The 24441-nt window shown below is 43.2% G+C and overlaps 1 protein-coding gene across 25 annotated transcripts in view; it reads left to right on the forward strand.

Annotated features, from left to right (window-relative positions):
• rims2a (regulating synaptic membrane exocytosis 2a) overlaps positions 1 to 24441 on the forward strand; it is a 152212-nt gene that overhangs the window by 67626 nt on the left and 60145 nt on the right. For 18 of the 25 annotated variants that reach the window (XM_042221887.1, XM_042221888.1, XM_042221874.1 and 15 more), the window contains 8 exons: positions 8885 to 9831; positions 16992 to 17203; positions 18476 to 18595; positions 20039 to 20138; positions 20265 to 20388; positions 22562 to 22608; positions 22893 to 23005; positions 23968 to 24015. In XM_042221887.1, coding sequence (XP_042077821.1) covers positions 8885 to 9831; positions 16992 to 17203; positions 18476 to 18595; positions 20039 to 20138; positions 20265 to 20388; positions 22562 to 22608; positions 22893 to 23005; positions 23968 to 24015 — 1711 coding nt within the window. Of the gene's footprint in view, positions 1 to 14; positions 4092 to 8884; positions 9832 to 16689; positions 16758 to 16991; positions 17204 to 18475; positions 18596 to 20038; positions 20139 to 20264; positions 20389 to 22561; positions 22609 to 22892; positions 23006 to 23967; positions 24016 to 24441 lie in introns of those variants that run through there. The other 7 variants (XM_042221880.1, XM_042221892.1, XM_042221876.1 and 4 more) reach the window with 4 other exon arrangements.

The following is a 24441-nucleotide window of genomic DNA, read 5'->3' on the forward strand; positions in this document are numbered from 1 at the left end:
CACACACACACACACACACTTTGGCCGTGAACAGTTTTCTGTGTTAAACAGCTTTGGTTTAGTCAAGCTGAAATCAGTAAGGATAATTAAAGACAGTGCTCATATACTGCTCCAAGTTTGACCCCACATACTGTCAGGCTGTTTCACTGCTCCACATGGGTCATTAAAAAAGAAAAAAGAAAATCAGCTGTGATGTACGTTTTATGGTTGCTAGTCTTGGCAGTATAGGAAAAAAAACATGCACATGTTCTGCTCCTCTAACCTCTCTCTATAGGGTGAGGAGAAATATGCAGCAGCGTAGCAGTCCTGACTTGTAGCTAATCTTAATGGCATATTCTGCTGGGGCTTGGCCTACATAGAGCACTAGCAGTGCCTCTTCTTAAAAAGGAGATCTAACGGGCTGTGCAGTGCAGAAGATATATCAGCCATGCTCTGTATAAACATAGCATGAACACACAAGGCACCGCTTGGTCTATGTGCTGACAGGAGGATGGAGTCTGTGTTGTTGGAGCCAATTAGTGAAAACATTCACCGATGTACAGACACTGTCAGCTGCGCTGATAGATGTGGGGCTGCTCGACTTCTCTGTCTGCCTGCTACACACAAAACTTTCCACAGAGCAGGGAGATGAAATGAGGGGGAGGCTGCAGTCTGCTTCTGTGAATGAAACTGGGCTTTTAGGCTTTGTGCATGTGCCTGATTATTTACTAACCTTTATTAAAAACAGAAAAGCTGATCAATTATAAGTGTATAGCGAGTTGATCAGCGTAGAGGTTTATAAAATAACATTTGCAGGATTAATATTTAATAGTGTTATGCTCTTCGTGTATGTTCCTCTGTTTGCCAGATTGCAATCACATGGTGTTGTTGTAACCTTCAAAGACATGCATGTTTGGTAACTTTGGTGGATTTAAAAGTTGAGCCTGTTTTACCATGTTAGCCCAGTGAGAGACTGCCATAATGTCCAGACTGTACCCTGCCTTTCGCCAAATGCCAGATAAGATAGACTCCAGCCCTCCTTGTGAGTCTGGCTGGATAAGCAGTTAAGTTAATGGATGGATGGGTGTTAGCCAGATTACAATTGGATAGCATTCAGTCTTTACACTCAGACACTCAGGCAAACAGTTTACCAAGTTACCAACACAAATGCTCATGTATCAGATAAATATCTTGGATTCACTGCAGTCGCCTGATTTGACACGGGAAATGGCTGCTGTATGCATTTTACACCTTTTTAAAATTTGGTCAAATCACATTTAAACTCCAAGACACTTCCTCCCATCCTAGTTGCGAGACTTTAAGGGTGCATCAAAGAGCTTGAAACATGCACCGTTAGAAAGAGAGGATTTGTGAGTTTCACATGGTTGCTGTGACTCCAGACATGCAAAAGTATGGGGCGTGCCTGACTACCATATGGACAAAAGCCATGCATCCAGAGGGGGACACATTGAGCTCCTGTGAACATTGTAAGTTTTGTATGTAAAACTTATATATTTACTCATGTAGTATAAATTTCACCACAAGCTCCATAGCCTTTTGAAATTGGATGCTTCCTTTTGATAAACCCAGTGTTTATGGGGTGTACTTGTGAAAATAAATATTAAGAAATTCAGTCACAACAACAGTTGCCTCAAGCCACTTTCTATTGTAAAAAAAGGGCCCGACAACAATACAGGGAAAACCTCAGCAATCAGATGGCCCCTTTTAGCAAGCACTTGGCAACAGTGGGAGGGAAAAACTCCCTTTAAACAGGAAGAAACCTCCAGCAGAACCAGGGTCAGGGAGGGGCGGCCATCTGCTGCGACCAGTTGGGGCAAAGGGGAGAAAGATGGGACAAGAGCCACACTTTGGAAGAGAGCCAGAGATTAATAATAAGTAATGATTAAATGCAGAGGGGTGTATAAACACACAGAGAGTGAAAAGAGGTGAGTAAATCACTGCTACTTTATGGAGCACAGTTAACTATAATCTCCTCACTACTTACTCATTGTACTTACCAGACAGAAGACCAGACACCAAAACAAAACTGGCTCATCTATAAGAATCATCGCTTTTTACATATTATGGAAAGAAAATAGATTTGGTGGAAAAGCTTTTGGGGTTTCTAAGGCTTTATTTCCATGGCAGCTCATAATCCAGTTCTCAAGTACTTTCTCTCCTCTTAGTTACCCGTCCAGCTTTCATCATTTTACATCACTCACAGGCCATCTTGAAGCAATAGAAGCAGATGTACCTGAAGAGTGGTAGCATCAAGTGTGAGGTGTTATGGAGAGCTGGAGTGAAAATATAGAACAAAATCTCCTTGGTGTACTTGAAGACTGAAGTGGGAGCACCACTTAAGAGCACCACAGAGGATATTATTCCAACACAGGCATGCACTATTTTGACTTCTTCGTCTTCTTGAAGTATGTGGAATTAAACTAATTTTCAACAAGGGAAATGTAAAGATGCTTACAGTGTATAGTTTTTACGAGTCCATTCAATGCATTCAGAGTCCTGCTCGAGCTCACTGTGTGATCACAGATGGTCTCAGGCCATCTACTTACTTCCCAGAGAGGCAGAAAGCAGATCCGCAGCACACTCTATTTAAAACCACTGCAGATTTATAAAACACTTCCACTATTCCTTTACCATGTCAGCAACCCATCTCCCGCCTGCCCTCCCTGACTCCCTGCTCCCGTCAGGCAGCTGTCACCGGCACTATAACAAAAACCATGTAGTAGCGTGTCTTTGGTCCAAACTCAGAGCCCACCGCACAGGAGGGCGGAGGTGAGGACGGAGGAAAACTGAATGGAGAAGACAGATGCAAAAAGTACTATGGCAGAAGAGTGACCTTAGCAACACCCAGATACAGTCAGTCTTAATACACCCAGCCGCACACATGCACAGAGTAGACTTATCGTCCAAATCTCCCTCTCTGCCCCCTCTCACGCTCGCTCTCTGTGTAGATTTGATTTGATGCCTGAAAATCCGCCCAGTGGATAAAAAAAGAAAAATGCATAAGCCATGTCATTTGTTCAGTTTGGTCATATAATTGCAGGCTGAATGAGATAAGGTGAGGCCTCCTCATTGTCCTTGGTCATAGACATTAGCTAGTAATCGGGCCCAGGAGTGTAAATCCTTTCCGAGACAGAGGACAGAGTGGCCGCTGGGTTGGACGGCATCGCTGTCGGCTCACTTTCAGCCGGCTCACTTTCAGCCACCCAGAAGCTTCTGCAGCAGGACTGTAAACGTGTGTCATCTGTGCTCATCCGGCAGTGTGGCAGGTTGCTTTAGATGCAGCAGACCGTAGGAATCAAAGCAGGTCATCCGGGTGGTACGCCCTCATTTGGGATATTGGGAAATTCAGCTGAACTGTCCGGTTTACTTCGGTGGTTTCAGCTGGTTTGATTGTACGACAGGATCGGACATGCTGCTGCGTCTCAGATTCACGGCTACCAACTGAGTCAGTCCTGGAAGGCAGAGTGATGCTGCATCTTTAAATGGATCATTAGAGGTGTTTTTCCTCTTCTTGCCTCCTCTCCTCTGATTGCTCTCACTCGAAACTCACATGCACACTCAGCTTATTTTCATTTTTCCCCCTGCTTTTTTTCCCTCTTTTTTTTCTACTCAGTCGAGACAGTTCCAGGTTGTTTTGCTGTCATTAGCGGGCCAGATTTGTTCTAAGAGAGGAGGGCTTCTGCAGCGCGGCGCCGCTCATGTGTTCTCATTTGACTGCTCTCCATTATACGTGAAGTAGAGGTGGCACCATTCCCGCGTGGGCAGCGTTGCATTTTCACCTTGATTGCTTTTGGCTTTCTTATTTAACATGTTTCTTCAGCAGAAGCAGGAGCAAACGGAAGCTGTGTCACACCGAAAAGCACTGCTCCATGACTGAATCATCTGCTGTGGGTAGATCTTCCATAGACCTCTAGATAGAAAACCACAAGTTTTAGTATTAGAGGAGAGTGAATCTGGGAAACAACAAGGCTCCGGTAGTAGGGTGGATCGGACTGGGTGCGCGCTGGGATTGTGTGCAGAATGTGTTTGCGTGGAGCTGCCAGGCAGAGATTTGAACTGAGCTACATCCCAGGATTCGACAGTGACTTTCAGTAAGGCTGGCTATATCTCTGGATTTAGACTGTTATGAGCAGTTTGGATAAAGCATGTGTGAAAATGTTTTTTGTTTTGTTTTTTCAAACGGTTTAGCTTTAAAGGTTATTTAGCAGTGAAGGCATTTTTCCATGGAACTGTATGAACATTTAAATTTGCCCTATGTTATTACAGCAGATGTAATCCAGTCCTTTTACTTTTTCTTTTCTTTTCTTTTCTTTTTTTTTTACCAGTAGAACAGTGGACTTGTGGCTGACTTTTTTCTTGGGTGAGGGTACTTGTCATAGTAGCAACTCCATCATTGCAGTTTCTTTTGCACATTAGTGCCTGTGTGTCAGTGCGTACATGTGTCTGGGTGCCTACGCATGCAGCTGAATCCTGCGACATCTGTGAAGGGTTCATCACTCACTGAAAGCTTCCTTATTGACTCTGTGTTATTGATTTTCGTGCCAGTGGCATTTCTTCGGTTTTAAAAGGGAAGTAAATTCTCAGCACAATTATTTCCAGGGAAGAAAATCCTTGCTCAGTGGAAATACTGTGGAAATAACCTCAATAATAAAATTTTTTATTTTCTTTGCTGATAAAAAAACAACAACAAAACACTTATTAAAGTAGCTATGAGAGGACATGATCTCTTATTATTTAAGTCGACAATAGTGTATAATTTGGACAGCATACTGGCTGTGTGTGTGTGTGTGTGTGTGTGTGTGTGTGTGTGTGTGTGTGTGTGTGTGCTTAGCCTCTTATGTGATGATGATGTTGTAGATTTATCATAAATTCACATCAAATGTTTATGATTTATATCCATATACAGAATGGGGATTAGCACCATCAACAGCACGCACGCACACACACACACACCACACACACACACACACACACACACACACACACACACACACACACACACACACACACACACACAGGGAGTGACACAGTTAGACGATTTAGTCCATTTACAGCCTGGGAACTGAGCTCTGTCTGTGGATGCTTTTGACCGGATCTGCAGAGAGAGAATAGGGCAGTGTCCTCTCATTACGCCCTGCAGTGAATCAGGGAATTTCACCAGTTGTTTTTTGTGTGTTGCTTTGTAGAAAATAACATCACATAAAGGTTTTTATCATGACGAGCATGTCAGGTCACTTTTAATCTTTTTGTGGGTCGCACTTTTTAATCTTTCGGTGCCATAGTGTAATCCCATGATTTTTTGGGGGGGGATTTTTTTTTGAGCCCTGGATTTGATACATTATGCTGCTTTTGATAAGGACAGTGTACTTGAAAAAGATGATTAACTGGAATTACCTCTAGAGCACTGCAGGCGTACAAGGCTGTCCTGGCAGCAGTAATAACGCGACATCAAAGGGATGTCAGAAACCTTCTATATTTTAGTTGAAAAGCTCCGGCACCACCTTGCATGAATCGAATCTTATTGCCATCTCCGTCCTTGTCTGTAGCTCCACGATAGAGCAGAGGATTTCTATAGTTAGCTCAGCATAGGACAACAGCAGTAACAAAGGCTGCTGTTATTCCCACAGCAGGAGCGTATAGAAGCCCTGGCCTCTATTCCCATAACATAGCACGCACAAAGTGCACGTGCCTCCCTGTTGTTGGCCCGTTAGGTCGATTCACTGCTCATCAATCTGCTCTGGCATCATGCAAACGCGGATGAATCTTGCGCTATAAGGGGACGTGATAGGAGGCCTTTACGTTGCCGTGCGTGACTCAATCGTTGCCGCAGCCAGACTTCTGTGCAACTTGGCAAGCATCATAATCCCACGGTGTCACATCCTGCCTCTTCATGCTCGAGCCTGACAAACATGATGCTTTAATGCGGCGCGCATACCAGATGCAATGTCCGACTGCAGGACACGGTTACTGTAATTTGGCATCTGCGTACTTTTGCTCCACCTAATTCCACATTCCTTGTCGATACCTCTTCTCCCATTTTGCCCCTCCTTTCTTCATCTCTGTCTGAGTCACTAAGGATGGAATACAAATCCAAGATCAGCAGAGTGTGTCATGCCAGCACTCAGGTGTATGCAGAGAGAGGCTGTCGAAGCAGCAGAGAATATTGCACAGTGCAAAACATAGCCCTGCGTCACCACTCTGTTGTGTATATATTGAAGGTTGCTTAAGCACAAACAGCAGCAGCAGCAGAGTCATGATGCGGACGCTGATAGAGTGCAACGGGCTTACTGGCTTGCTTGCGAGCACAGACATTTCTGTGTTTGGAAAGGAGGGACATACAAGGCTAAACGGGAGCAGAGGATTGTGATGCTTGTGTCAAGTTGTGTTAGACCTCGTCAAAGAGCTGTTTGTTAATGTATGTTGTGCGAACTGTGTGCAGCTGCTATGAGTATGTGTGTGTGTTTTCTGGGTGTAGCGTTTTAAGACAGTCTCGGAGAGGACGTTGGCCTGAAGCCCCAAAGAGATCCTGAGAGCATTCCTTAAGCAGTCGACTCAAAAAACACACACGCGGTCACAAACACACACCTCAGTGATTACAGAGTGGCTATAAAGAGAGATTTCTCACAAACACACACTCCCCCGCCTTCCTCAGCTCCATGTCACGCCGCCTGTCCCCCCTAATTTCTGCTGCTGCTTCACTTTGAATTTGTGAATGAAGTGCAGCTCGGTTAGTGTCCAGAAAACAGCTCATGAATAATGTACCAACCCTCGTGTGTTTTTCCTCCATCTTTGAATCATGATACTGGTGATAGAAGGTATTTGTTTTGATGTGAAACAGAAAGAAGTCACTCCTGTGAGCTGGCAGCATCACAGAGACTCGAGCGGCCAGTTTTTCTTCCTCTAGGTCGTTCTTATTTGGCGAAGGTATGTGATCAGTGCCTGCTTTGCAACAGTGGCCCTGAGAGGTTTGGTTTTTTTTCTAATTTCTGTTGTGTTTTATTGTTTTTCTCAAGTTGAGTGTGTTTGACCTCTGTACATGTACGTGTCTGACCACCGTACATGCTTGTCTATTTGGCTGTTAGTCAGCAAGATAATGCAAACACTGCTATTTCAAGATTCTCGGTGGAGAGGAGAGGCAAAGGAAGTACCAATTAAGTTTTAGTGTGGCTCCAGATCATTTTCTTACCAACCTACCAGCTCTCAGAGTAAAAAAGTCTGTGTTTGTTAAGTTTTTAAGCGTTTGTGATTTTTTTTAAAATGCAGACAGTTATTAAAGATGGCATTAACATCTTTTGTGTCTCAGAAACTGAGAACATCTCAGTCTCAGCAGCTTTCACCAGCTATAATGCTTCCTTTACGTCTAGTGTAAAGACCAAAAATCACAGGCAGATTGCAAACTTGCCACGTACACACACCCACACACAACCCTGAAATGGATGCATGGAGTATTTATTCTTTTTGCTGCAAAAACAACACTGACATCCTCACCTTATAATGTCGTTATGAACAGCTAACTGTTGCCTAAGCATCATTAATGGCATAACATTAGCATTCATGGGCAGTCATGTTTGTATGCTGCATGTAAATATGTTAAAATGCTCTTTTTGACCTGTTCTTGTTATTTTGTCCCTTTTGCAATTAAGTAAAATTTGCTTTTTATGTGCCAGCGTTGCTGGGAAGCACATTTTGTGCTGCACTATTGCTCAGCTTCTGCCCCTCTCTAAGAGCCCATATTTTAACTGTACAGCAGTTCATGAACTGTACGCAACGCTCGTTCATCATGCTGTCTCTCCCCAGAGCTAGCACTTGACTTTAGTGAGATTATTCAGTGTACAACATAGAAATTCCAACACGGGGACCACAAAAAGCATCTTTGCCCACACGTCCCTCACCGCAATGCTTATATCTTTTGTACTGCACATCCATTTTAGCTTTGACTAACCTGAACAGTCTGTGATCCAGTAGGGAAGGGCCAGCCTTCCTTCAGTGAATCAGCCAATCACATGTGAGGAGTCCTTACCTTGGCTGGTGAGCAAAGCTGGCAGCGGTGATTTATGAGTCCTTTTGAAATTTATGGAAAGTTGTCACGTACAAAATTAAGGGGATGCTTCACAGAGCTTTTTCCTCACCAAAATGTCATTATTACTTTGGAGGAAAAGTGGGAGAAATGTAGGAGAAAAGTGGCTTATGAATAATTGATTCTGAACAAAAGAATAAATGCATTAATGCACAGTTAGCCCCCTCCATCCTTTTCATCCACTTCCTGGATGGTTTCCTTCCAACCAGACAACAATAAAACGATTGACGCCTAATTTTTAGAAATATGAAGCTGCTGATCGTAATCAGGGCGTACTTTCTAACATTTCAACATTTCCAGCTTTTAATTGTGTTCTTTTTTTATCAATACCAGAACACAGAGATATTTTTATTGTCTGCCTACAACCCCTTCATGTGCATTGTAATGTGCACAAAAACACAGCCGGTGGATCACTGAATCATTTACCAGTGCACTACTCTCAGCACACATTTAGCACATGTGTTGAGAACACATATTGTAAAATGGCTTGAATTGTATATTTTGTGTCCTCTTGCTTCTTGGACTGAGAGGAAGAACTGGTGCTACATCCTGCTGTTTAGTTTAGTCTGTGTGTGTGTGTGTGTTTGTGTGTGTGTGTGTGTGTGTGTGTGTGACAGAAACAGTGCAGGCTATCATTACCTTTTCACAAGGACTGGGACCTGTGCAGTGCAGACCAAAGTAAAGTGAAGCTACAGGATGCAAACAGCTTTCAGCCCAAAAAGACATCATATAATTAGAACGAGAGAAAATCTTGTCTACAGTTGACCGGCTAATAATTTCTTTTGTTCCTCTCCTTCTGATCTGCAGGAAACGAAGCCCGTCTGCATCCAGGGATCCAAACCAAAAATACGACCAAAGGGAGGGGGGCGACCACTCACAGTATGCCCCGACGGACGGCGGCATGCCTAGATCACCGTCTGACTATGGGGAGGGGGACCCTCGGCGGGCTCCGCGGGGCCCACACATGTACTCAGATATGGATGCAGTGCGAATGGGCTATCGGGACCGTCGAGGTCCCGGTCGCTGGCACTCACAGGAATACCCACTCGACCAGGAGCTAGATGGACCGCCCAGTGAGTATGACCTCCAGCGGCAGCGCCAGGAAGAGTTCCAGGCACGCTATCGCAGCGATCCCAACCTGGCACGCTACCCTGTTAAGCCGCAGCCCTACGAGGAGCAGATGAGGATGCACGCTGAAGTGGGCCGGCTAAGGCACGAACGTCGCCACAGCGATGTCTCGCTGGCCTACACGGAGCAAGATGAGCCCAGCCCCATCCGGCTGTCGCGTCAGCTTCTCACTGAGCGCCGGCCGCCTATGGTGGGACAGCGCTCCTACTCCGTTGACCGGTCCTCACCAGGGCCAATGGGTCCTGGCCTCGGAGGCCACAGAGGAAACCACAGCCCCCCAACGCCACACCGTAGTCCCGTTCTGGGTGACCGGTCGGGGGACCTGCGAAGAGGAGACCTGGGGGTAGGTGGGGATATGATGAGGAGGCCGCAGCACCACTTGGACCCCAGTTCAGCTGTCCGCAAGACCAAGAGGGAGAAAATGGAGAGCATGTTGAGGAACGACTCTCTTAGCTCAGACCAGTCGGAGTCGGTGCGCCCGCCACCCCCCAAACCCCACAAAACCAAAAAGGGAGGGAAGATGAGGCAGGTGTCACTGAGCAGCTCGGAGGAGGAGCTGGCCACCACGCCGGAGTACACCAGCTGTGAGGATGTGGAGATAGAGAGTGAGTCAGTTAGTGAAAAAGGTAGGAGCCAGCACACCACGATCCTCACTGTCTGCTCTCTCTCTGTTTCTTGTTCTCTGTATCAAAAGGTTTTTACAGCATACAAATACACACATATTAGTGGTGTTATTGTGAAGTCTTAAAGCCGTTCTGCTTTACTGTTATTGAGCAGTCACTGAACTGTAATTCAATCATTGCTGCTGTCTTCAAGTGATGTTGATTATGCAGATGTATATATTGTATAACTTTCAGATTCCCCAGTCTGCAGTGTGTACATGTGCTCTGTGTGTGTGTGTCTGTTTATAAATGTATTTTTTATCTTTAAGGCTCATCATTTTCACTCTGAAAAATCTTTAAAGATGTTTCTGTTTATACAGATTTTTCAATAAAGATAACATTCTCATAAAACATTAAACAATCTAAATGCAGAAAATTTCTTAAAATGCTCCATAACCAGAAATAAGTGCTCTTAGGTTTTGTATTATTTTTTTTGGGGGGGGGGTTGAACATCTTAAAAGTGGCTGTCTTTACTGCCATTTCATTCATCTTCAAACAAGAAATCAACCCAGCCATTGCACACGTGCAATAAAAGCCTATAAAAACTGAAAATGATGAGCCGTATTTCTGTGCGGAGAACTGCGGTGTTTTCTGTTTATCGTTAATGAATCTCCTCTAACAGCTCTTGGTGCCTTCGAGGAGGAGGCCTGTGGGCTCACAGGCCAGCCAGACATGCTTCAGTGTGGATGGGTGGTTTATGTGTGCGTGCGGCTGTGAGTTGGAAACTGACGTAGCACCGCTGATCTTAAGGCTCTCTGCTTTCGCTGCTGTTACGGCACTATTTGCCAGGTCCTGCCACAGCTGTTTGACAGTGTTCTTTAATGGACAGTGTTACATAATGGACAGGCAGGAGGAGAAAGCGAGATGTTTTGGGAGTTGTGGCTGTAAACCGAAACAAAGGGAGCTGACTTTAGAATATAGAAATGTGTTCCTGCAACAAATTTTATCTGCGCTGTTAGCCTTGACTTTACAGCTCGCAGAAAGCGGAGCTGCCTTGCTGGTATTGCGAAGGAGTTCAGTTTAGCAAAAAAAGAAAAGAAAAAAGAAAAATAGCTCTGCTGGTTTTTATTTATTTACTTATTTCTTAAATCAAGGACTGCTTAAACTTTAAAATAATAATGTGGATCCCTTACTGAAGTGGTTTTCTTACCGTCTGCTGTGACTGATATGTTTGCATCTCACATTTCTTCAAGTATATATATATATATTAAAAAAAACAACATCCCACCAAGCAAGCACACACTGACTGAGAGAAATGCCACTTTGCATAGAATCAACATCAGAGGCAGTCGTCAGCTTCTCTCTGCTCCTCCTGGTTGACAGTTGTTGTAATTGCGAATTGATTTTTTTCTTTTTTCTTTAACTTTTCCTGGGATGTAAAACCAGGAAAGAGGGAGGAGGAGGAGTGTTAGGGGTTAGACTATAGAAAGGACAAAAGTACAGTGGCACAGCTCGCCTTTGTCGCTGAATGGTAGATGAAATGTTTAATGCAGAGGAGAGCAGTGGAATTTGGTTGGCCTGCTCTGTTATGTAACTGTTCTCCACTCTAAGGCGAGCAGCTGAGCACCCGGCGCTACATTATTGATGTGGGAGTTTCCAGATTTACAGGTAGCCGTGGAGCAAAAATAGGGAGAAGGCAGGTTGTTTAGAGGGTCAGAGTTTCTGTTGTTTCTGTGTGCGTCTGTCTGCCTGCCTCCTCCGCGGGTCACGCTGCGTAGGAGAAAAAAACATAGGGAAGAGTTGAACTGTTGACCTGGATAAGTATAGCTTCCTATGCTAGGTACAGAACATACTCAGACAGCTGATTATGTGGAGCTTTATTTAGTTTTAATTGGCAGTTTCATTAATTATTTTCATCTATGACATAACTAAGGCTGCCGTGATTCGGTGCATGCAGGGAGTCTGATAAATGGGTCAGCAAATTGTACTGAACCATTTATTTTAAAACAGTGCGTACGTGTTTGCGTAGTAAGTTTAATTATGCAATAATTAGAAAATGCATTCAAAGCTAACGCCACCCCCGATGTGCACATGTGACCCTCAAATATTTCTCAGCTGGGTCAGATCAAGCAGGTGTTTTTAATGCTCCTAAAAAAGGAGCGAGAGAAGAAATATTCCTTCTTGCTTTGTTTAAAAAAAAAAAAAAGAAGCATACAGAAGGACTTTGATTATTTACCAGAGTGAAAAAAGTGAAAAGTGAAAAAAAAAATAGCATCAGAAATCTGCCAACAATACGAAGAGCAGTGGTTGCGATTGCACGTGAGACAAACGAGGGCGGAAAGCAACTTTTTTTGCCATATGTTCCCGTCAGCATCTTGGGGGTTTGTGCATTCAGCTTGACTGGACAACGAGATGGGTGTGTAACAGCAGGCTAAGTAGCGTGCATCCCACACTCTCCAGTTTCTGGTACCTAGAAGGGGGAGAGGAGGAATCTGTAAAGAAGGAGGATGAGGGGGGCTGGGGGTTGTGAGAATAAGAGTAGTTGAAGGGGACGAGTTAGACTGGAAGAGAAAGGGTGTGCCAGCTGTAATGGGCCTGGCTTGTGTCTGTGAACGCAGGAGACTGATTTATTGCGATGGTCCTCTCCCTGTGTTTTCCTCTTTATTGATTCCCCTGACATGCAGTCTCATAATAGTGCCCAGCACACAGAAAAGGAGAGGATGGCTGGCTAACTGCAGCAGACAGGTGGACATTGTGTAGTGACAACCTAAGTTACATCCTCATTAATGGCTTTTGGGATCAGGTTTTGCAGCTCGGTAACCCTACTGGGTTTGTAGTGTTTGGCCTCATGCTAGATCTGAGAAAGATTGTCTTATTAATCCATCCTTTCTCTACCTGAAAGGCATTGTTTTTGGGCATATTAAAGAGGGTTAGTTTAGGGTTAGTTTATTAGAATAGATACTGATTAATATTTTGAGCTTACCAGTAGCTTAACATGATACTGTTTCACCTTTGTAGCATGGTGGCTATGTTTAAACATAGACATTGTTTCGACCTGCCTCTTTTCTGCTCTCACCTCTTGAATTGTAGTAAAAACAGCATCAATAATTAATGATCCAATTAATAGTTTACACTGGTTTTTATTGAGCCGTCAAAGTGATGGAGAGCCTGCTGGTGGTGAACTCCGCCACTGCCTGCGCGCTGCCTTCGACCTGAATCAGCACTTTGCGGGGCCTCGGAGTCGGAGCGAAACGGCAGGGCCGAGCGCAGACTGCTGATACTCACAATTTATGGCCGTGATGAGTTTCCTGCTTGCTGAAAAATCAGACAGTGCCTTAAAGGGGGAATGGTGCCCATTTGTGGCATGCCGCTGTTAATAAAGCTTCAGGGAAAGTAAGGAGAGAAGGCTGGGTGTGTCTCGGTGCTCACTCAAATTCTTTTTCTAAAACATTAAGAGTGGGCTGGGGAGGGGCCTGAAGATGGAGGCGTGCCACAGGAAGAAGAACACACATAGGTGGAGGTTGAACTGTAAATGATGGAAGCTTGAGATGAGCCACATAGTGTCTATATTCATTCAGTCTATAGCTCCACATCAAACACACTACACTCTCATTGGAGAGCAAAGTGTGCTCTGGTGTTACGCTGCTGACAGAAGAGCAGCTGAAAGGCAAAGGAGGTAATTACTATTGTCAGCTGTTGGCGAGAGGGCCACGGAGGCCAAAGCCTATCTGGGGACATCCATAATAGTTTATCACAGCACATTACTACATACACTAAGTAGTTACAGTGCTTCTTTAGAATGATGGATGGATAGTAATACAAAGGGTGTTGTTTGGCCTAAACTGACCTTGCAGCTTGGTCACAACAAAATTGCAAGTTGGAAAATGTTATTGAAGATCTTTTTCTTTTTACTATATTAAAGGGGGAATATTATGATCTTATTTCTTCTCATCATTTCTTCTTGGACTCCTCCAGTGTAGCTTTGTATGATTCACAGTCCAAACTAATCCTTATTTGTCATATACTGGACTAGATTGTGCTCTTTCTGAAACAAATCATTTAAGTTCCTTCACCTTTAAGTGAATTTTCTTCTGATTCACAAAAAGAATAATAAATAAAAAGTCTTCTCCCACTGATATCATATAGAACCAAGAGTACAAAAAATTAAAAAAAATCAGTGTTTACAGCAGTTTGACACTTGAGATTTTGGCTAATATTGATTACTTATACATACTGACACTACACTGACTTTGTTATTTGAAACTTGATTTGCAACCAAGATAAAATATGGATAAGACAGGACATAAGATACATTGTGTTTTAATATTGAAAAATATTGAAAAAGAAAGCTAGGAAGTTAAAAATTAATTTGAAGCCAGAAACAGACCTTCTGTTTAAGAGCCACAGTTCTGCAGGCATGTCTCTTTACGAGAAGCAGGTTTTCTTTTAAAGGTTAGAGCCTGAGAGATTTATCAGTGAGCCAGTATTATCGGCCGATAGTAGTTATTTGCTAAGTGGCATTGGCGTTTATGCCAATAAATGAAAATTTAAAAAGTAAAAAAAAAGGGAGAAACACCTTCAGTGATGTTATAAGTACCAGAGCGCACTCTGCAACTTTCCAGTTGGCCACCTATGTTTGGAAACACAACAGCCAGCTGATCCGAGCAGAGTCAGGCAGAGCCTGTATGAGTGCATAAACAACTGGAGATAGCAAATGTTATGGAAGGCTGTTTATCCTTTGTGTGTCTTAATGGGAAAAACTTTTTTATTTCCGATTCATTGGAATATTAATTTTCAAAATCTCCAAATAATTCTGTACATATCTGTTAAGAAAGTACTGAACCCCATATTACCCCAGTGCAATGAGGGATTATTTAAGACATTTCTGGCTATGTGTATTCACAGTGACCCTGTCTTTATGCAAATAACGTCTTCCATGCAGGTTCTTTTTTGTCCTGTGCTGAAAATTCTTTCTCTTTACCCCTGTCCAGTCCAGCCTCCCACCACCTCCTCAGCCTCCACATCTAGCAGCATATGCAGTCTATTTTTATGCCTTTCCATCAGCGTTCCCTGATTTCCCTGAGATTGAATCCTGAGCCAGATAATACTTGAAGGAAGCCTGTCCTCTATAGATCCATTAGGTTCTACAGCTCTGTGCAGGGGAAGTGAAGTGTGGCGAATGTGATGTATGTGGCCCATGGGTTAAACAAGTCGAGTGTTTTCAGATGACCTCACTTGTGACTGCAGCCCTGAGGTCCGCTATTGACTTTGTACATCTGTGCAAACACACAAGTCTACAACAGCATGTTTGCTGCCAAGAACACGTTGTGTGTCTGTATTATTTAAATGGCCCATTCTTCGGTAAATGTTTTAATAAGAGCAACTTTATTTCCCCTTTGTAAAATGAATTGGCATCATAGCTGAATATCATTTAAATGAATTATGCATTGTAATGGGATGCTAAAATGATGTTACTGACTGAAGTCCTAGACAGAGAAGAGCAGGATTTGACTCTTAACTTGTGCCTGTCTTCACCTCCACACTGCTCTCCCCTGAGAATCTCAGCACTACCTTTGGATTCAATATTTTTTGCTCTTTTTAATTAGCTTTAAATGTTAAGCTTCTTAATCAAATTGAAAGTGCTCATCTCACTGCTCTGTACATCCACACTGGAGAACAGGACAAACCCTGCAGAATCACAAAGTTGCTTCTGGAGATAGATGGATAGTTTTGATCGGTTCACATTTGTCTCATTAGAAGTCTTCCCTTTATAACTGATTATTGTCCTGAAGGCACGACAAGAGTAGAGAAATGCCCCAGAATCCTTCATCCTGCGATCGTAGCCACTTGCCTGGCTTTCTCAAGGCCATGTATCCGTCGATGCTACGGCAGAAGTTGTAATCAGAGCCTCATCTTTAAAAGCTCTCCCCGGTGCACTTTAGATCGAGGTCAGTTAAGGTTGTGTGGCATTGCAATCTGAATCCCCAGTTAAACACATTAGAGGTCTGCCCTGCTCCCTACTATAGATGCAGCTTCTTTAGAATAAGATAGCAGTGTGCTGACTTTGTTTCAACAAAACAGAATCTGGCCCGAATGTTTCTGAAGATTGCCGTCTGAAAATAATCAGAGGAATGTAACGTGGAACGTGTTTCGATTGAAAGCAAAGTTTGCCTTAACTATATCTGAAGAAATGAAGAAAGGTCTATTTCTTCACCTGCTCAGGAGGGGCAGCTAATCTGAGGAAGGCTGACTAAAAGGGAGGAGGATGGGAACTAAAAATTCTTGTGTGATATGTTTCATGAACTGAGGGGACAAAGCCGGATTATTTTGAACTGTGAATCATGCAGAACTACCTATTAGCCAAAGTATTGTAAAGAAAACAAAACTTCGCTCTGTGGCCTATATGTTATCTTAATGAGGCTCTTTTCTCTTTATAATCATACTAAACATATTTATTTATTTTAAATGGGCCGTTTATCCTTGCCCCGCCCACTCCTTGTCTATTTGTCTGTTTATCAGAGGTTCCTAATGTGCTGTTGGAACACATGTAATACCTTTAAAGGATTTGAAGCTTCAGATTGTGCTTTTGACTTCAGCCATGGCTTGCGTCTTGTTTAGTTTTAAACTCAATCCATCTGCGTCTTTTCCTTCTCTGCAGGTATTTTAGGAGCGGTTATCTCTCTTGCTGAATTATGGGAGCATGTGAGCACTCGTGTGTTTACGTGTGTGTTTGTGTGTGTTGGAATGTGAATGATTGGATGTCTTATTTCGAGTTCTCTGTGTGGGTGTGTGCGCGCGTTAATGTCTGTACTTTGTGGTGTCCTCACTTGTCCCTCTCGATGTCCTCTCTCGTGTGTATATGCCCTCCCTCCCACCTTACAGGAGATTTGGATGGCCATTGGTGGGACCATGCGTCATGGCATAGCAGTGAGGCTTCCCCACTGTCTTTGGTGAGACATGTGGAGCCCTGCGTTGACCCTCCCTCCCTACCACCCGCCCCCTTAAGCCCACCTCTCTCTCTCACTCTCTCTCTCCTTCCCTCTCTTTCTGTCTCTCTCTCTTCTCTCCCCCGTCCCCTGTCCTCCCGGAGTCTTTTTGTCATTTCATGTTTCCTTTGTTTTATTTACACCTTTGCATGTTGTTTTTTCTGTTTTTTCTTTCTGTTTTTTATCCCACACCTGTAGGGGACAGTCAAAGGGGAAAAAGAAAAACTATTGAGCAGGCATTTATGTCCGAGGCGACACACACCTTATCTGAGAGGCAAAAGAAAATGGTGCGCTTTGGGGGACACTCATTTGAAGAGGACTTGGCATGGTGTGAACCGCAGGTTAAAGACTCGGGAGTTGATACGTGCAGTAGCACTACGCTAAACGAGGAGCATAGCCATAGTGAGAAGGTACTGAGACAATCTAGCCTGCTTTTTTTTCTTTTTTTTTGTTATGATTATTATTTATGACCTTACCCATCCAGTCTTTGTTTGCTCTCTGTCACCAAGTGTAAATAGGTGAGATGTCTGTTTTATGGATTTTATTTAACGTTGTATAAATTGATTTCTCTTGCGATTTTTAAAAAAATTGATTTATTGTTTTTGGTTCGGTTACTTTTGGCTCCACCTCGGTGTTGCCTTAAAAATAAAAGTCATTTGGGGACACCCTCTTTGCTTGCTACTTGTACTTGCTGTATTGCTCCCCAAATAGAAACTACACCTCTTTACAGTAGCTGTAAAAGACTTGGGCATTGACACACAACCTCTCTGTTTGTCATGGCACTCAGGAATGTGGGTCTCTCCTAGTTGCATGCTCGTTTTTTTTCCTCCGTATGTTGTGTTCTTGCTCTGCAGCGGTCCTGTTTAGTGTAGTAGGAACACCCTTACTCGGGCCCGTCCCCTCTCACTCTGCTGCCCTACCCCACAGCACCCAGTCCAGACAGATCCTGTCCCCTCTGCCCAATTTTCCACTCACTTCTATAGAAAAAAAAGACACAAACACACTCACAAACAGGGAAGATTGGATTAGTTTTGCACCAAAAAAACATTTGTTTTTCTTTTTTCCCTTCCACTGCTGCATCTGTGATATCACCCTGTGTCTCATAGCTTTATTCTGTGCTGTCTGTTTTTCATCCTTTTTGATCTCTAATGTGGCACCCTAGGATCTACTTCATCTGTATCACGTCTACCCCCCTCCCTCTTTTTTTTTCACTATCTGCTTTTCCCCTCACTACTCCACTTGATGGTGGCCGTGTGTTTGTGTGTAGCAAAGCACCAGAGTCACACTCTGGTCTTCCTGCTCCCGTTTGAAGAGCTGGTTTTAGGAGGAGTGTTGAGGCTGCTTGCTTTACTCTGCATGGGGTGCTGCATGAAGCTTAACTCCACCCTCACACCGGCAGGTTCACACAAACTCTGTGAGACAGTAAATGAGCTGTGTGTTATTTGGAGAAATTTCAAATTTTCCTTTGAACGCTTTTGGCCTAACAGATAAAACTGCATCACCTGGAGTTTAAATTACTGAGCTATCCAAGTTTGTGTGAACATTCTTCCCCCAAGTGAACAAATAAAGTGCTCCCTTCATGCCCTCCTTTCACTGTTTTGTTGTCTGCTTTGGTCTGAAGTAATCGAACTGAAATGGATGACTTGTTAAACAAAAGGTGTGTTGTTGCTCTGACCTTGTAGCACCCAGTGACGTGGCAGCCGTCCAAAGATGGGGATCGCCTAATAGGGCGCATTTTGCTCAACAAGCGCATGAAAGATGGAAGTGTGCCTCGAGACTCAGGTGCTCTGCTTGGTCTGAAGGTGAGCTTGCAGCCTGTGTGGGCGTCATTTGCACTGCACACACTCATGTTGAACTGCCATTAGAATATCCTGTTAAAATATGCATATTTAGCACAGTGACTTTAACATTTTACCCAGTAGGGTTCAGTCAAAAGGATCAGTGTTAGATGTGGCATTTAGGTGGAAGGTTAAAAATTTTGTGCCTTTTTTTTTTAGGTTTCTTCACGGCTTTCCGTTGTTACATCATACAGTAGTACGAGTCACTATTAATAGCCATTATATTCCTGATGAATATTAATACGTGTTGTTTGATACTGGGCTCTCTAATCTTCTGAACTCATTCATACTGAGCTACTTCAGTGAACAGAATTCAGCTGCTCGGAGGAAACAAGTCGGAGCAGAACCTCCCAGTATTGTCCCTGCAGTTATTCCCTATTTGTGCATTATACAGTACCATCACGTTCTAATGTAAATTTACATTCTTTGCTCTCTGTGTGTCTTTTTCTTATAGTTTTAGTGCTGCCTGCTTCTTATTGATCAAATTCTTTATTGAATGCTAAGTCAGTTTCCCTTTCAGTGTCTCCATCTATTCAAAAAGCATATACTTATTTTTATATAGATAGTAGTTTTGTTTTATCCTTCACTGTTGTGTAATTCTGTCGGTGGTGCGTACCCTTAAAAAAATAAGAGAGCGGCCGAATGTCCACAGGAGCATGGCAGCAGCCGCTGGAGAAAGAAGCGAGAGCGGCAAGATGGGGAAAAAATCATTACTGATTAAATGAGCCTCCTGAAATGGCATGTTTGTGTCTGCTCAGTGCTTCTGTGCATTTCTGTCCGCTCAGCAGCAGCCACCCAGCTCCACAATCCAGCCAGTCAGTCCATCAGTCAGGTTGCCAGCCTCACCCTCACTGCCCATCTCTTTCTCTCTCTTATGCTCTCTTCATCTGCAAGCCTCCCTCTCTCTATCTCCTGCCTGTTACATAAAGCCATTTCATTTAGCAGACTTCCCTAAGCTCCTTTGTATGTTGGCATTCAGCTGCCATTAAGAGGGGATTTTTATTTGTATGATGCCAGTGTAAGCCGAGGAGAGTGGAGTACAGCAGCTCAGGACTGTACAGTACAGCTCTAGCCCACGGCCTTGCACTGTTACAGAACCACGGTACAGCACCGGAGTTTTTCCACGGGGAACAAAGCACAGTCCTGGACAGTTTCTGAAAAGATTTAGACTTTTAACACTGACCTTCTCCCTTCCAGTGTATTTCTTGTGGTTTCAAACCTCACAGGCAAAAACTGAAGCCATAACATCAACAGAATGCTTTGAGAAAATAAGTCCATGTTATCCTATGAGCTGCAGGGCTTGCATGCTAATGCGCTGCATTAAATCTACAGTTATTATGACATAGCTCGACTTTTGTTTCACAAATGCATTTTAGTACCAGCGCAGTCACCTCTCTGTTTCTACAGGTGGTGGGAGGCAAGATGACAGAATCTGGTAGACTTTGTGCTTTCATCACTAAAGTGAGGAAAGGAAGTCTAGCAGACACTGTTGGACACCTCAGACCAGGTATTGAAACACACACGCACACATTTATGAAGAAATTAAACTGGCAAAATTCAGCTGTGACGACAGTGTGAGCAGAAAGGATTAAGATCTTCCACGTGATGCTGAGCATCTCTGGTGTTTTTGCAGGAGATCAGGTGCTGGAGTGGAACGGGAAGCTTTTACAAGGAGCCACATTTAAAGAAGTTTACAATATCATACTAGAATCCAAGCCGGAGCCGCAGGTGGAGCTGGTGGTCTCGCGGCCTATAGGGTAAGATCTCGCAACCAGTGTCACACATGCAGACACACACTGTTCTTCACAACACAACTTTGGTGATCTTGGTGTTAATAAGCAACAGGATGCTCTCGCTCACACTAACCAAGGTGTTAGGCATGGGTGAGAATTTGCGCTGCAATTGTGTTACTTTTCCATACAACACAATAAGCATACTGAAGCAGACGAGTTCACTAGATGTGTTAAAATTGTGATTTGAAAATGTAATTTTTAATTAAGCGAAGCCAGCACTAGGATCTGTCAAGGACATCGACCTTTTTCCCACCATGTGCTTGTGCTGGGATAGTCTGTGACCCCCAGAAAAGGAATTGTGTGTTTAATGATAAAACTAAATATGGTGCAGGACGATAATTCAGACCAAGGAGAGGCACTATAAGAAAAAAAAACTCTTTTTTTGATACATACTCAGAACAGGGTGAGGTCTCAGTGATGGGAGAAGCAATTATCTGGTTCAGGGGTGTCAAACATATGGCCTGGGGGCCAAAGACTCCCTTCCAGCCCACTGGATGGCCTTGGTAAACGTGAAGGAAGGAATAGATTCTGTGCTTCAATGGTCATGGTCATTCACACTACACCAAAAGGTACTAAGTAATAAATAAACAAAAAATATCCTGAACATTTCCCTATCTCCAGTACAAGTTTCTGTGTTTTATAGTGGGTCCAAAGTTAAAAAAAAATCAATTTCCTTCAGCAACATTTCTTTATCATGTGGAAAAATGAAGATTTACTGTTGAAGTTCTTTTTTCTTCTATTAAGATGTCTAAACATTTCCATGTGTGGCTAAACTTCTTCACGCTGACAGAAGGGGAGTTTTTACTGGTCTGGCCCGCTTAAGCTCAAACTGGGCTGTATGTGGCTCACGATGTAAAATGAGTTTGACGTCCCTGCTCTAAATGAATCCTGACATCTCAGATCAAGAGTGGGATTCATCTAGAGAGGGGCCGCTTTATTACACATACCTCCACTGCATATACCTGGAATCTGTGTCTAACAGCCAGTCAGATGAGAAGCAGAGTAGAACTTCTGCTCCTGTTGTGCTGTGTGTGGAAATGCATGCTTCAAGTATTTCTTTAAAAACAAAGGAAAGAATGGGACACACAGACAGCTCTGAGACACACAATTCACATTTATAGATGGATTTTGACAGACATTTCAGTATTTTATGAAACAGATGTGATATGAAAAATATTTGGAGTGATGTTGGAGAGCTCTGTATGTGTGGCTGAGGACGCACCAACAGACTTTGCAGTACTCTCTGCAGTTATTATTATGGGAAAATCTGTGTGAAATGTAAAGCATAAAGTTTAGGTTATATTAAATCTATATTAAGTGTATAAACAAACCTACTTGTATGAGCATTCATTCTCCCGCTTTGACCAATGCAGAATTTACAGGACTCTGTAGGATATGTTGTTACTCTAATCTTAGTGACTCATATAGTTTCATTTAAATACTTTCAGTATTTTGTCTTCCTAAACTCCTAAATGCAAAATACCAGCTACAACAATAAAAGACTTGTCCCTGCTTCACTCTCACGTTGGTGCAAACCATGCATAAATCTGGACTTTAGCACTAGTCAGTATTTCAAAGAATCACACTTTAGATTGTACCAACATCTCTTACCTATTTGATTTGATTTCGCTGTAAAACTATTACAGTGCCAAGATCTGTAGGTTTGTGCCACATAGCTGCCTCTGTGACTCAGAATAGCTTCATATTTTTGGAATGTGGAGACTTGAAAAGGGGAATCTGAAGGGAACATAGCTCAGAATGTGTTTGCGAAGGAGCTGTGCCGAGCTGTTTATTCAGCATCTGTTCCTCCCTCCCTCTGGCTCCGGCTCTGCCATTTCTGGCCTCATAAGGCACCAAAGAATGCCGGCCGGCAAAAAACTTGAAAGCCCGTCACATTGTTTATCCTCTCCACTCCGATTGCTTTTGAAAGACAGAGGCACCTTTGCTTTGTCGATTCCTAGGTCTGACCTGCTTTGTGCCATTGAGGGGGCCGTTGGGTGAATGAAGACTAATGTGGTGCTTACGGTCATTAAAGCGCAGTGCATTCGGTATTAGCTTAAATTGATCCGCTCCATCCCCCTCCTTCTCTCCTGCTTCTCACACTCTTTCACTTTCTTTTTTGCTTTTTTTTTTTCAGAGATATTCCAAGGATACCAGACAGCACACACTCACAACTGGAATCAAGTGAGTTCTGTCAACATTTTTTCCGTGGGTTTGACAGTGTGCCGTTTGATCCTATTAATCATCCCAGAAACACCAAGTGAAGGAAATGTCTGTTTGGCGCAGATTGCGTTTGTCACCCTGCCTTTTTATCTTCTCCCACATGGCAAGATTTTTGTGCTCTTTTTGCGTTTCCTTTCTTTGTATGTTCTTGCTACAATCTCCAGTTTTCTCCCTGTGTGGCGCAAAAACTACAAACAGCAAACAGATGGGTGGATTATCTGACTGTGTCGTCTGTGCCCTGCCAGGTTCGAGTTCTTTCGAGTCTCAGAAGATGGACCGTCCTTCCATCTCTGTCACTTCTCCTATGAGTCCCAGCATGCTGAGGGACGCCCCCCAGTACCTGTCAGGACAGCTCTCAGTAAGTGAGCTCAGCTCCACATATGGGCTACATGTAAAAGCCGGGAAGAGGATTGGATTGTTAGAGAGGATTTAATTGCTTTTGAGATCATAGATGAGCTAGTAAGTATAATTTTCCCATTGCAGATTCATTATGCAACCAATTATTTTCTTTTTTTTAGTTTAAATCTTAATTCAAACCCTTGTTAAACGTTGTCAGACTCAGCAAACTCACTCAGCCTGTTCAGCTGGCCCTTCACCAAGCCAGCACAGGACTGTAGATCAGATTACGTTGTGTGTTGTTCATTATCCAGTATAAAAACCCTCCTGGGGTAAATTTGGTAAAAGGGCTGCATTAAAATGAGATAAATCAAATCTTAAATTTAGGATTCAAGAATGTGCTTTTCCTGCTCTTTCAATATTTATGAGAGCCTCATAGAGTATTTGGTCACCACTAAAACATATCCTACACTGTATAGCGCAGCCTTTTCATCCACTCGCTGCTTAAAGTTCTGGATTTTCATGAGAGGGCCGACCTTGAAGTTCGCAGTGGACTAATCACTAAAACAGTTCAGCTCACTGGATAAACCTTGCAAGACCTTGATGAGTAATTCTACACAGTAAGGAGCTGTCTGTATCAAGCATCGTCTGTGGATAACAATCGCGTTTAACGTCACTGTGACGCAAGCTTTGAGGCGGAGGAGAAAAAAGTCTAAAAGACAAAAAGATCTAATTGTGAGCCGCTGATAATTTTCTCCGAGGACCTATGCAGAACAGGGCAGAGCAGCTCAGGGATGAGTAATCTTTGAGAAAGCAGAAATTTAAAAAATACAAAACCTGCTGGCTTAATTCTTTCATCTAAATGACAAATTTCTGTTGTTGTGTTTTGGGTGTATTGTGAGTTGTTGTGTTTTGTGGTTTTGGTTTATTGCATTTTCTTTTCTTTCTTTTTTTTCTTTTGCTGTTTAATTTATGCTTATCCAGAGCCAAAGCCTTAGTAGAAGAACACCGCCTTTTGCCCCTAGGGTCCAGGTAATGGGCCCTGTGTGAAGGGCACAAACTCTGTTTCGTTTTTTTTGCTCATTGACTGTTGACTGGCCTTTTTTTCTGTTTCCATACTTTGGAAAATGCATTTTTGGGGAAATGGCAGCTTTGAGTTTCCCTCTTAGTGCAGTGCATTGTGTCATTTTCCTTGATTTGATTTCTTGGTATCATTCTTATGATTAGAGTTCTTATAGCTCATTGTAACCCATACACATCATTATCCCCAAGTAGTGCATGCTCGACTAATCGGAGCTTATTTTAAGAGATGCTCTTGCATTGCCTGATGTCTTTGGACTGACTTCAGTGATTGACCTAATTGAAACAGTAGTTTAGTATTGTGTCTATGGCAATGCTGGTCGGTGTCTCTGTCAATCTTTCTAGGACAAAGATCTCTGTTTTTTCTTTCTTCTCCTG

This window comes from Haplochromis burtoni, unplaced genomic scaffold (assembly GCF_018398535.1).
Source record: "Haplochromis burtoni strain Fernald_Lab_line unplaced genomic scaffold, NCSU_Asbu1 Contig_76, whole genome shotgun sequence".
In the NCBI taxonomy this organism is placed as follows: Eukaryota; Metazoa; Chordata; class Actinopteri; order Cichliformes; family Cichlidae; genus Haplochromis; species Haplochromis burtoni.